Below are 12,959 nucleotides of genomic sequence, written 5' to 3'. Positions count from 1 at the left end.
AATGCAGATGTCATGTTAATCCACACATCTTGTTACGATGTTCACTCCAATATGCTGCTGTGTGAACTGAAGAATGCGCTAAATAACGCAGCCTAACGCCGTTTTCATAATAAGAGTTTTAAAGGGGACTTTTAAGCGATCTCGAATTCTTGTACGATTGCATTATTACTCACCATATTTTAGGGGGGCTAAAATAGAACTTTAGGGGGGCTTTAGCTCCCCTAAAAAGGGACTAGCAACGCCACTGATGTGATTTATTAGTTTTTCCGCAACAGCTTCATTGCCTTGTCTTTGTTAAATTGGTACATTACCATTTGAAGCTACTGTATGTTTTATACACTGCGAAAATAGTATGTATTTCACCAATATTTCAGAATACTTCGCATGTGTAACAGTAGGATGTACGGTTGAAAACTATTACCATATAACATTTTCCCAAAATACGAGCCATCATTAATCTGGCGTCCTCCATTCTTTCCGACTACAAAGCAGTACCTGAACACAACCAGCTCGGAATCGTGGGAATTACCAACTTTCCGTGAGCACGAGAAGGCAGCGTGAGTTTCCTCATTGTGAACCTTTTCCCAGTGGTAAACACGATATTCAAAGGTGAATAATGTTATGGTGTTATGATGTTATGTTATGAACACAACATTATAACTATTTTAGTAACATTAGAAGTTCCTTAAGGTGAGAAATATGATCAATCCGAGAAGTCTAAAAATATTGAACTGTTCCCTATTCGTTCCGAGGTTTTGGTTTCCAGACGGAACAAATACAGACGGACGGGACTTCTATGGGTGTTTTAAACAACACCGTGTTGCAGATTACGAAAGCTTGACAGACAGTACCAGTCTCTAACAAGCGTTGTTTGTGTGACATTAGTGCGATGTGAATGGCTTTTATCGCACCCCACTTTACACGGATTTACATTTTCTACTCTGGGGCTACTTTCCGATCTCTTTCACATGCAGGTATGGGCGACATGGGCATAAGCATGAGTCGCTCTTCTCTTGAGAGGCTTCAGTTTGATAATGTTGCCCTTAGAAAGCTTCCGCTGGATCTGTCCACCGAACCCGGCGTGCGACAGGTACGGAGTGCCTGCTTCTCAAAAGTTCAACCCACACCTGTAAAGAACCCGAGGTTTGTGGCAGTCTCGGGTTCAGCTCTCGCCCTTCTGGGTCTTGATGCTGATGACGTCTTGAAGGATCCACTGGGTCCAGAATATCTGAGTGGGTCAAAAGTCATGCCGGGGTCAGAGCCGGCTGCCCATTGCTACTGTGGGCACCAGTTTGGGCAGTTTGCAGGACAGCTTGGTGATGGAGCTGCATGTTATCTGGGAGAAGTGAAAGCTCCATCGGATCAGAACCCTGAACTACTACATGAGAATCCTACTAGACGCTGGGAGATCCAAGTAAAGGGTGCCGGGCTGACACCATTCTCAAGGTAGGGCTTCATGGGCATTGCTGCAAATGTTGTTATTACAGCTTTCAGTATAAATGCAGACTGTAGATATTGTCATTACTTTGTTTCTGGCTGTTTACACTTGTAAATACGGTAAAATGGAAGATTTATTTTAATCCAGATCTTATTTATTTACACATTTTGTGGTTTGATATAGCTAAAAATGATAGAGCTAAAAATGGCAACTTCTACTATACCTCTTGTTTCATAATTCTCATGTTGTGAGGACTGTTTTCACATAAACTTACAAATGAAACACTTACCTCCAATTTGCCATTCAAGAGCATCACATCGGCAGAGGTAAGCTGTAGTATATGGGCTGAGTGTCAAATTTGTTCATTTGTTCTGTTCTTTGGCATTTTTCAGACAAGCAGATGGACGGAAGGTTCTGCGTTCCAGTATCCGGGAATTCCTTTGCAGTGAAGCAGTTTTTGCTTTAGGAGTGCCCACCACAAGAGCTGGATCAGTGGTGACTTCAGATTCACGGGTCATGAGAGATATCGCCTACGACGGGAATCCGCGTATGGAAAGATGCTCTATAGTATTGCGCATTTCTCCCAGCTTTATCAGGTAAGATTATTAGCGGACATATTCATTCTGAGTTTAAAGATTTCTTAATGATCTATCTACTAAGATGTAAATAATGAGTATGTGTTTAAGTCTTCATTAGCTGTGCTCAAAGACATCTTGCTGTAGTTGTTCTCTTCCTGATTCTCATGCAGGTTTGGATCATTTGAGATCTTTAAAAGAGCTGATGAGGTCACCGGACGTCAAGGTCCCAGCTATGGTCAGGATGAGATTAGAACCCAAATGCTGGATTATGTCATCGAGACCTTCTACCCAGAGATTCATCAAAGTCACTCAGACATCATGGAGAGAAACACTGCCTTTTTCAGAGAGGTAGACTAAGATCAAATTGTTACTTGTAATAATCAGTGCTGTGACTGTCAATGTATAATGAATGACCTGCGAAAAAGTCCAAGTTTTTGGCTTTGACTTTTAGCTTTTGCAATTGGGGGTTTAAATTAGTGTTTGTTTAAATTAGTGATTTTAATACCAGGCAGGTGGTGATTAGGGTTTCAAAAGTAATTCTGCATTATAAAGTTTTGTTTATATAACCTGAAAAGTGTGTTAAATATTTTACCACTTAACCCCAAAGTATTCAATTCATGGTGCCATGCTATTACAGTATCATGCAAACGTTTTATCATGTAGTTTGTGTAGTACTGTAGTATACATTGTTTGTAGTCGTTTTTTACACATGTACATGCATCTTGAATACTAGGTGACTCTACGTACAGCACGGCTGGTGGCTCAGTGGCAGTGTGTCGGGTTCTGTCATGGAGTCCTGAACACAGATAACATGAGCATTCTTGGTCTTACTTTAGACTATGGACCTTTTGGTTTCATGGACAGGTGAAAACACACACACCATTCTTTGTGAAAGTCTTATAACAGTGGAACATTCGGATTTGCAAAATGCACAATAACTTGACATAGAAACTGTCATTAAAACAATATTTAAATTAACACCGTATTCAGGTTATATTCCTTATTTTAACACCTCTTTTTCTGTTCATTTGTGCATTTCACAAAGCATTTTTTTCTTCTCTTTCTCTTAAGGTTTGACCCAGATTTCATCTGTAATGCCTCAGATAACTCAGGCCGGTACTCTTACCAGGCCCAGCCATCCATCTGCCACTGGAATTTAGTTCGGTTAGCCGAAGCCCTGGCCCCCGATTTACCTCCAGAGCAGGCCAAGCAGGTGCTGGATGAGTACCTTCCTCTCTATAATGCATTTTATCTAACCAACATGAGGAAGAAACTGGGTCTGTTGAGGAAGAAGGAACCAGAGGATGAGACGCTCATCACAGAATTTATGCAGACCATGCATAACAATGGTATGAAGGTCATACGGGAGAGAATTTGAGATTTAACAGATTAATAGCATGTTATCTGGTTGAAGGTTTAAATGCATTATCTTTTCTAGAAAACTGTGTTTGAATCTTTTTGTCTCTGGTTTCTGGTTTGTTCCCTAATCTCTTTAACTTCAGGTGCGGATTTCACCAACACATTCCGCAGTTTGAGTCAAATTTCCTGCCCAATTCAGGAGGAAGGAGAGGAGGACGAATGTGAGGCTAATAAACAAGCCACGGAGCTGCTCTTGCAGCAATGTGCCTCTCTAGAGGAGCTCAAGGGCGCTAACAGACCCACTATGGATCAACGGTAAAAAAAAGTGACTTACAGCCTAATGTTAGACTTTAAAAAAGATTTAAAAAGTGAATCAAAATCAATGCAGGTCATTAGTGTTTAAATATGAATGTTTTGTTTGATTTTCTATATAGTGAACTTTCAATGCTGCTGTCGTTGGCTCAGAGTAACCCTGCACTGTTCCAGATGGTGTCAAACAGGAGGACACTGGTGCAACAGCTGGAAAAACTTTCAAGAATGAAGGAGCTAATGGAGACCAATGAAGAACAGCTAAGGGCCAAGCAGGCTGAAGACTGGACCTGCTGGATCAAAAAATACAGGTATCTATAGACATTTTTTAATTATTTTATAATTCATTTTAAGGTTAATAAAGAGATTGAAAATAACTTAAAAAGTACATAACACGTGATCATGAAAATGACATTAGTAATGTTGCCGTGTTTGAAAGTAAGCAGTCTGCCAAGTTGTAAATCCGAAGGTGAATGAATAACAAAGTTATTGGCCTTGGAAAAAAGATAGTCGACTCTGAATCACGCAAACGAGTCGTCCCTAGTCTGATTTGCGAACCGCCGCGGATTTACATCACAAGATATAGTCCCCGGCTACGTTTTACCAGGACTGCCAGTGAAAACTTCACTCTTCTCAAACACACTATGTAGCTCGTGAGTTTCATTCGCGGTAGACCAATCACAGCAGACTAGACCATCTGACCAATCACATCAGACTAGGCTAGCAGAAAGGAGGGGATTAGACCGATGAATCGTGGAACGGATCCTTTGTGAGTCAGTCAAGAAGTAAATTGAGATTACCTGCCATTTATTACGAAATAATAGTGTTTTTACACCTTTTATCTATGTACATAAACTTGTTGTAGGACACTCCATAATCCCTAGTTATGTACTTTTTAAGACATTAAAAGTTATTTAGCACTTACATTTTGTCTTCATATACTCCAAATCTGTATACATTTCTTTGTAATGACAAACACAGAGAAAGATATGGGGAAAAATGCTTGTCATCAAACAGTTCTTGGCCACCATTGACTACCATAGTAGGAAAAATGTATTCGATATGATGAACACAAAACAAGATATTTTGAAGAATGTGGGAAAGCTAACAGTTGTAATTTGACTTACTATGTTGGCTAAGAGCCAATCATTCTTCTAAATATCTTTCTCTGTGTTCATCAGAACAAAGACATTTATATACATTTGGAACAACTCGAGGATGAGTAAATGATGACTGGATATTTATTTTTCAGTGAACTCTCCCTTTAAACACTTTGAAAATATGAGATGGTTTTAAAACTCTAAAATGTACAGCATATATAAACCGTTGTATTCTTAAGACAGCGGCTGGCCCGTGAGTGTGAGCCAGGGGTTGATGTAAAAGCCGTGCAGGAGGAAAGAGTCTGCGTGATGAACAACACCAATCCACACGTGGTACTTAGAAACTACATTGCCCAGAATGCAATAGAGGCAGCCGAAAATGGTGACTTCTCAGAGGTGAGACTTTTTTAATTGACCACTGTTAAATAAAATCTCAGTCGCTTTTTGTTTCTTTCAGAAACACGGACACCGACAAAATATTTAAACGCTGACAAATGTCTCTCTCACATACATTAGGTCCAGCGAGTTCTGAAGGTGTTGGAAAAGCCGTTCTCTGTACAGGAAGGCCTTGAACAGCCAAACTGGGTGGGAAGAGGAGCTGTGGACAATCCAGGAGAGAGAGATGAGACTGGAGAGGAAGGGAACACTTCAGGATCAGCTGGAGCTGAGCCTCGAGTACTAGTCCCCTATGACAGCAAGCCCCCTGTTTGGGCCAATGAGATCTGTGTCACCTGATCATCATAAAACCTTCATGACAACTAACCTCCTCATATACGCAGAGTAATCCTGCAAAATCTAATTAGGGGTCATTGAAGGTATTAAAAAGAGGTATTAAACTCCTGTCCAACAGTTCAAAACATGCATAAAGATAATATGTAGAGGCTAGTTGTTATACTCAGAATTTACTGTTTATCTCTCTGTATGTTTGACTGGTTATGCATGATGACTTTGACCACCAGTCTAACATTGACAGGTCTCAGTCTGAACAATAGAAGTTATGCCTCAATATTATAATGAATATGATGTTCGCAATTAAACGCACAAGCCGTTGCGCAATAACGCTCCAAAGCTTCAACGCACAAAAAGACATTTATTTGATAGAGATCTGTCTATCTTAAATCATGTATTTAGTATGTATCACTGATTGAGTATCTAAAACTGCCTGTATTGTATAGTTTAGTACTCAACTATAGGCTTCTGTCTAAAAGCTGTTTTTCTCTCGTACTTTATAATCCTAAACTAGTCATCTCTAAATTCTTTTGAAGGTGTCTTCACGGTGTCTACATCTTTATTAAACGTTTATTTTGGTTTAATGAAGGAAGTGTTTTAATATCCTGTTCAATTGTGTTCAGATTATGTCCATCTATACATAAAGATGCATTTTAAGTTTTTATGATCTGCCCTAAATATTTCAAAAATAAAATAAATATCTCACATCTGGTTTGTAGTGTTATCACCCAGGATGGTGTTTTAAAGGCTACATAAAACCCTTAAAGAGTGAGGGTGTGTGGGGAAGAATGTCGTCCCCTGGGGCTAAATACTTTGAACGTGTTAAAACAGGTCAAGGAGTGCACCTAAATAACTCCAAACAGTTTCATGTTTTGCATAATGTGTAAGAAGAAAGAAACGTTGTTGTTTTATTTTCTCGTAGACTATGTTCTGCAGGACTCGCCGTTTTAATACATTGTCAAGGCTGCGGAATAATCAACACACAACATTTTTCTCGCAATCACTTCATGTTTTTGAACGTTTTGTCTCGGTGACGTAACACGCTGGAGAGGGAGCGGTTACACCCGCGCGCGCAGCCTGAACGTGCACAGGTATACTGCTTTTATCAGTGTCCAGGTGAGCGTGGAAATCACGACACTCGAAGTAACACAATTTAACGCGTATTTACAAAATGACAACCCGATCGAGACCTGGCTATTATCGCCAGGAGGTGAATAAAACCGCTTGGGAGGTGCCGGATAGATACAAAGATCTGAAACAGGTGGGGACGGGAGCATATGGCACAGTATGGTGAGTTCGTCTTATTTTATTCTCAACTTCCTGATAACCACCGTGCATAACATGGGGTTATGGGGTCTATCTTTTAAAATACGAATGCATGTGTAAAAAATGGGGTGTTAGATGCGTTTGAAGAGTTTCATATTAGTTGTGTTCAATGTTTCGATGTGTTTCAGCGTTTGTTACATAGTTGCATGTCAGTTGTTTTCATCCGTTTCTAGATGACCATAAAAACGTAGTTACGATAAGGAAAAGTGCAGGCCATTTAACATTAACTTACCATGAATTTGGTTAATGATTCTAAAATGGCAGATATGAAAGAACCAGGCTGTGGTCGGGTTGAGATTGTTTATCGCGTGGTCTGTTCATAACGTAACTTGTCATTGTTTTTACGTTTTTACACCACTTCCTGATAGTACGCCTTCTGGCTTTTGGTGTATCAGAGCTAGTCTCTCTCTCTCTCTCTCTCTCTCTCTCTCTCTCTCTCTCTCTCCCCCCGTCACTTTTATAAAGACGTTTTCTCTGTCAGTCTGTCTAATCGTATTGATCGTTGGATCAACTGTGCTTCTAAATTATACAATTAAAAAAAAGTATTTTTAAATTTTGTCATGTTTCTTGTGATCATAAAAATCTTTGATTTTAAAAATAAAATCATTTGTTCTGTATTAATTTCTTCATAATTCATGATGGATGCTTTGGACCAAATAAAGGAAAAAAGCTCATAATATATCTTAAAAAGCAGCTCTGAGTCAGAGTAAATGTGTGTATTTCATCTTAAATATAAATATTTCATTTCTAGTATAATCTGTTTTTGATGATTTTCGCGATTATTCTAAATGTGGAAAAGATGTAAATAAAGAATTACTCAAAACTTTTGAACATTGTTATATTTGAATAGTTTGTTTCCAAAATGAGATCACTCCGTTTATTATTTTTTTCAAAAATAATTGTAAATTCCAATTAATATCACTCAAACTGCAGTTGGTTTGTTTTCATCCAAGCCATAATAATAAAAAATAGAGCTAACTTACACAGTTCCAAACGCAATAAAAACATGAGAACGTAATACAAAAAACGATTTATCTCATTTTGGAAACAAACTCTTTGTTTGTTTTATTTAGATTTAGACTGAGTCACTGATTTCCTATGGCGCTAGCAACACCAAGGTCATGGATGCGATCCCAGGGGATTTGCACATTCTTAGAAACAAAATGTATAGTACAATGCACTCTTAGTTGCTTTGGATAAAAGCAACTGCCAAATGCATAATTGGAAATGTAGATTTATTCCTGGATTGCAGGATTCTGCCGTGTGCTGTTGTACAGTAAGCGTATAAGCATTTTTAAATGATGCTCTACTCCTCAGCTATGCATTGGACCGGAGGACAGGGACAAAGGTGGCCATCAAGAAGCTCCATCGTCCATTTCAGTCAGACCTTTTTGCCAAAAGAGCTTATCGGGAGCTCAGGCTGCTCAAACACATGAAGCATGACAATGTAGGAAACCAAAGAATGTTGAGGGTTTCCTAAATTAACACATTTGCAGATTTTCTCTCCTGCTTAATTTAAGAAGCGCTATCTCTCTTTTAATTTACAGGTTATTGGACTCCTGGATGTTTTCACTGCAGACCTGTCTCTCGACAGATTTAATGAGTTGTAAGTATTTACTGTCTTGTACACCTGGGATGCACGCTTATCATTGATGATCATTTACATCTGGTACAGTAGGAACATGAGTTTCATATACAAAGCCTTTGGTCACTAGTGACAAGATTCTAAAGTGATTCTGTCAAATTTACTCAGCCTCTTGTCATTTCTAACCTTTTTGACTTTCTTCTCAGAACACAAAAGAAGATATTTTGAAGAAAGTTGGTAACCGAACAGCACTGGACCCCATTCACTTGTATTGCATGGACAATTTGAACCAATGCAGGTGAATGGGGTCCAGAACAACATTCTTCAAAATATCTTCTTTTATGTTCTGCGGAAGGAAGGTAGTCATACAGGTTTGAAATGACAAAGGGGTGAGTAAATGATGAAAGAATTTTTATTTTTGGGAGAACTATCCATTTAAAAGGGATTCGTGAGAACATATCGTCAGCTCAAATATGCTTTCATTCATTGGCCCTGATTTAACACCCTCTCGTTTTTGCACAGTTACTTGGTCATGCCCTTCATGGGCACTGATCTGGGGAAATTGATGAAGATGGAGAGGATGACAGAGGACAGGGTTCAATATCTGGTGTATCAGATGCTGAAAGGGCTTAAAGTGAGCATTGTACCTCTTTAGTATTGTGTACTCAAACTCTCTTAAGCATATTATCATAATGGATTTCTTTATGTTTACAGTATATCCATGCTGCTGGAATTATTCATAGGGTAAGGATGTTTGTTTTTAACTACAGGGATCTTTAAAATATACCCCTAGTTTCTGTACTCCTAGGTCTATGGGCATGCAATGGACATATATACATATGAGGTGTTGGGTCATGTTCTGATCCAATGCCCTCTCTCTCACCTCCATCTCTCCTGTCTACACTTTTCATTCCTCTAAAACTCAAGGCAAATGTCCAAACATAAAATATCAAATTCAACTTTAATATTTAATTGTTGATTCTTTATGCAAAACAACTGAAATTATCTCTTGAAACATGCAGGATCTTAAACCAGGCAACCTAGCAATTAATGAGGAATGTGAGCTCAAGGTATTTCATTCTGTGTATTTATAATAGTGTCAAATGTATTTTATGCGTTTTATGCCGTAGCATCCTCTACATTCATGCTGTATGCCTTTATTAATGAGAACTGTTAATGCTATAGATCCTGGATTTCGGTCTAGCCCGGCAAGCAGACACTGAAATGACGGGCTATGTCGTGACACGCTGGTACAGACCACCTGAGGTCATTCTTAACTGGATGCATTATACAAAGACAGGTTAGTTACACATCACAGGTAACTGGTCCCTCCTGTAATCGATTCAACTGATTATTGAAATATAGTCGACATGTAAACATTTGATAATATAGAGGTTTGTTTGTGTTTGATTACATTCCGTTTCAGTGGACATCTGGTCTGTCGGTTGCATCATGGCAGAGATGCTGCTAGGGAAACCACTGTTCAAAGGAAACGATCGTATCCTTCCTCAAAGGAAAATTGCCATTTGCAGCTGGCACATATTTTGCCAATGCAGTTTGGTGTCATAAATGTTGATTTTTATCTCATGGTCAACCCCATGTTATTTCAGTCCTTGACGCTTTTCCTTTAGACCTGGATCAGCTGATGGAAATCATGAAGATTACAGGGACCCCGACAAAAGAGTTCACTGCCAAATTACAGTCTGAGGATGTGGGTTTCATTTGATTTTCTTACTTGGACTAGCCTTTAGAACAATTACTAGGTATATAATGCATACGTAGAACATGAAAATCTAGAATCATGTGATATCTTTTTTAGGCTAGAAACTACATTGCAAAGTTGCCAAAGCTTAAAAAGAGAGATCTTCGGATATTGTTTCCAGCTGTTAATTCACAAGGTAAGATCATTTTTTAATAAAATTACCTTGCTAAAATGCAATAACATATTTGTTGTCTTTAAATTAGCTTGATCATACTGAAGCCCAAGATAAATTTGAGTGCAATTAATTAAATTATAATAAATATAAATTTATAGAATTTAAATAAGTTGCATGATTTTGTTTTGTCCTCCCTCTTAGCGATTCATGTGTTAGACAGTATGTTGCTCTTGGACCCTGAGAGTAGAGTAACGGCAGCAGAAGGTCTGGCTCTTCCTTACTTCTCCGAGTTTCACGAACCAGAGGAGGAGACCGAGGCCCCACCATATGACCATTCATTGGATGAGGCTGAGCAGTCAGTGGACCAATGGAAACGTACGACTGGGGTGTTTCACAAATAATAGAAAACAGTAGTGAAATTTGGTTTAGACATCTAGTTGAAATATTAAAACAAGCTAATCAGTCATTCTATAGAAAATAGAAATCACAAAAGAGATATCTAAATGAGTATATATACATTTATTAATTTCAGTCTCTTCCTTCTTGTTTCCTAGGACTGACCTTCACTGAAATTTTGACTTTTAAGCCTCCAACATCAGTCGTAGAATCTAAAGAGACCGCTCTCTAAACCAGCGGTTTTCCAGTGTCAACAATGCTTTACATTTCATTTACCATTTTTCACAGATATGACTCTTATGTTTTACTACAGAGTTTCCTCTGTATTCTTTTGGGTTTCCAAAGTGAATTGTTACTGTTTCATTTCGAGCATTTGAGATTGTCGTGCACCAGTTGTTAGGCATATTTATGAATTATACATTCATGTGCTTTAACTTAATGAGATTCTAGCATAAATCTTGGCAATTATGCATTTATAGTACATTTTTTCTCCTTCCAGAAAATACCATCAGAAAAAAAACACCCAGCATAATTAAATTACTGTACACTGGAGTACTACAATGTGAATATATACAGTTTGCTTTTGTTTCTTTGTCTTCAAATGGTTAACAGAATGGTTTGTTTGTCTCAATCAGCACCACATAAGTAGATTTCCAGTTTGCAAAACCCCACAGCAAGACTACAATATATCATAACGGTAGGAGTTAATGGTCCTGTTTAAAATGTACGTACTATGTACAGTAGTTTACTGTGTAACTGTTTAATTATTAGGTACTAACCGTAATCCTACCCCAACCCAAACTAATACAAAGTAATCATAGTTACCAGCATTTTGTTGGGTAAGTGCAATGTAAGTACACTTAAAGTGCACATACAAACAAAAATAATAAAGTACTACCAAAGTAACCGTTATTGCAACAGTATTGCTTTCAGTGTTTGTAGACTTGCGGCATGTAGTGACAAATGCAGAAACAACAAAAAACATTTTTTATATAAACAAATGACAATGTACAATGAGCGATCACATTACAGTTTTGTTGTATTGTTATTTGTGTATTTTCAAATTGAATAAAATGTGATTAAAAATGAATTATAATGATCAAAAGACTTATTTGGACCCTTTTTATGTTGACCCTCATTTTTCTTCATTACATTTTTCTTACATATGCAAATGTATTTAGAAGTAAGTGGAGTTCTGGGGATGTTTCCTGACATCCAGCAGAGGGCAGCATTGACAAGTTCTTTGCTCTCTCAATGTTTCACAGTAATGCATTTTCAGTCAGACAGCTGTAATTTCACACTTGGCAGTCTAAAAGTCCATGTAGACTTTAAATCCCTAGACATCTCTTACTCCATTGTCCTTTTTTTATTGTAATGTGTAATTTTGGATTAAGTAATTCTGATTTAACGAAGGCCATAAAATATTTCTATGTGTTCTGCTCAAAGGACAATAGAGGGGGATATTTTTGTTCTGAAACTGAATTCTTGGCAGCTCGATTTAACGTCATAGAAAGAATCACAGACAGCAGTCAAGACTGCAAAATTTCTAGCATCTATTGGATTATTGAAAGAACTTCAGTTTTCTATGCATACAAGGAAAATAATGTTACAAAATTGCTAGTCACGCTAAATTTCATGATTGTCTCACCCACCCTTTGTGGTTTATTTGTGATTTTGTTTATGAAAAGGATTCTTGGTCTTGTTTTTCCAGTTTAATGCTTGGTTTAAAAATATTTGAATTAGCAATATTTCAACAAAAAATGTTGCCATGAATTCTCGTGCTAATCCAAGTCCTCCTCTGTGAAACAAAAATATGTTAGATAGAATGTTTGTTTCAGCCACCATTCACTTTCATTGTAGAGAGTAGTGTCAACATCCTTTCTCTTGTGTTATGAAGGAAGTCATACGTTTTAAGAATGACATCAAATGATAGAATAATTGTTATTATTGTGATGAATGTGTTAATGTACAGCCATAATTGAATCTATTTTGATCTATATAATATAATATATAATCTCATTTTTTTTGCTTGTGCTGTCAATCATGTTTACAGTGTGCATTTAAATATAATCTGCTTTATGTGTTCATGTTTTTGCTCTGTTTTCTTTCTATCTCTTTCACAAGCACAGGGAGGTGCACGTGCCTCCCCGCTGTTTAGCAGATCTTAAGGAATCCTTTGGCTTAGCACACTGCACAAGAGGAAATTCCATAGGCTCAAATGTTCGCTGCAAAGACCCTAGTGTGGATCAAGGACCTGGAATA

General features: G+C 37.9%; 2 protein-coding genes across 3 annotated transcripts; both read left to right on the top strand.

Moving 5' to 3' along the window:
* The first annotated feature begins 218 nt into the window (after positions 1-218).
* Positions 219-6,220, top strand: selenoo1 (selenoprotein O1). 2 transcript variants are annotated; one of them, XR_008908909.1, is made up of 9 exons: positions 219-1,446; positions 1,831-2,034; positions 2,187-2,364; positions 2,750-2,880; positions 3,088-3,365; positions 3,519-3,690; positions 3,810-3,995; positions 5,028-5,180; positions 5,301-5,436. XR_008908909.1 is itself a non-coding variant. In XM_056766961.1 (9 exons), exons 1-9 carry the CDS (start codon positions 896-898, stop codon positions 5,517-5,519), a joined length of 2,076 nt encoding a protein of 691 aa, XP_056622939.1. In that variant the 5' UTR covers positions 239-895; the 3' UTR covers positions 5,520-6,220. The 2 variants fall into 2 exon arrangements, 1 of the variants encoding a protein (XP_056622939.1); XM_056766961.1 differs by having other exon boundaries at positions 239-1,446; positions 5,024-5,180; positions 5,301-6,220.
* A 180-nt stretch (positions 6,221-6,400) lies between these two features.
* On the top strand, positions 6,401-11,787 carry mapk12a (mitogen-activated protein kinase 12a). Its single transcript, XM_056765871.1, has 12 exons — positions 6,401-6,803; positions 8,157-8,286; positions 8,387-8,445; positions 8,947-9,058; positions 9,139-9,168; positions 9,447-9,494; positions 9,610-9,724; positions 9,851-9,922; positions 10,056-10,135; positions 10,244-10,322; positions 10,503-10,676; positions 10,856-11,787. Exons 1-12 carry the CDS (start codon positions 6,685-6,687, stop codon positions 10,927-10,929), a joined length of 1,092 nt encoding a protein of 363 aa, XP_056621849.1. The 5' UTR covers positions 6,401-6,684; the 3' UTR covers positions 10,930-11,787.
* Positions 11,788-12,959: the final 1,172 nt, after the last annotated feature.

Source organism: Triplophysa dalaica, chromosome 14 (genome assembly GCF_015846415.1).
Source record: "Triplophysa dalaica isolate WHDGS20190420 chromosome 14, ASM1584641v1, whole genome shotgun sequence".
NCBI classification, from domain to species: Eukaryota; Metazoa; Chordata; class Actinopteri; order Cypriniformes; family Nemacheilidae; genus Triplophysa; species Triplophysa dalaica.
The sequence above is the reverse complement of the archived record's forward strand: the minus strand, read 5'-3'. Positions and strand labels throughout refer to the sequence as shown.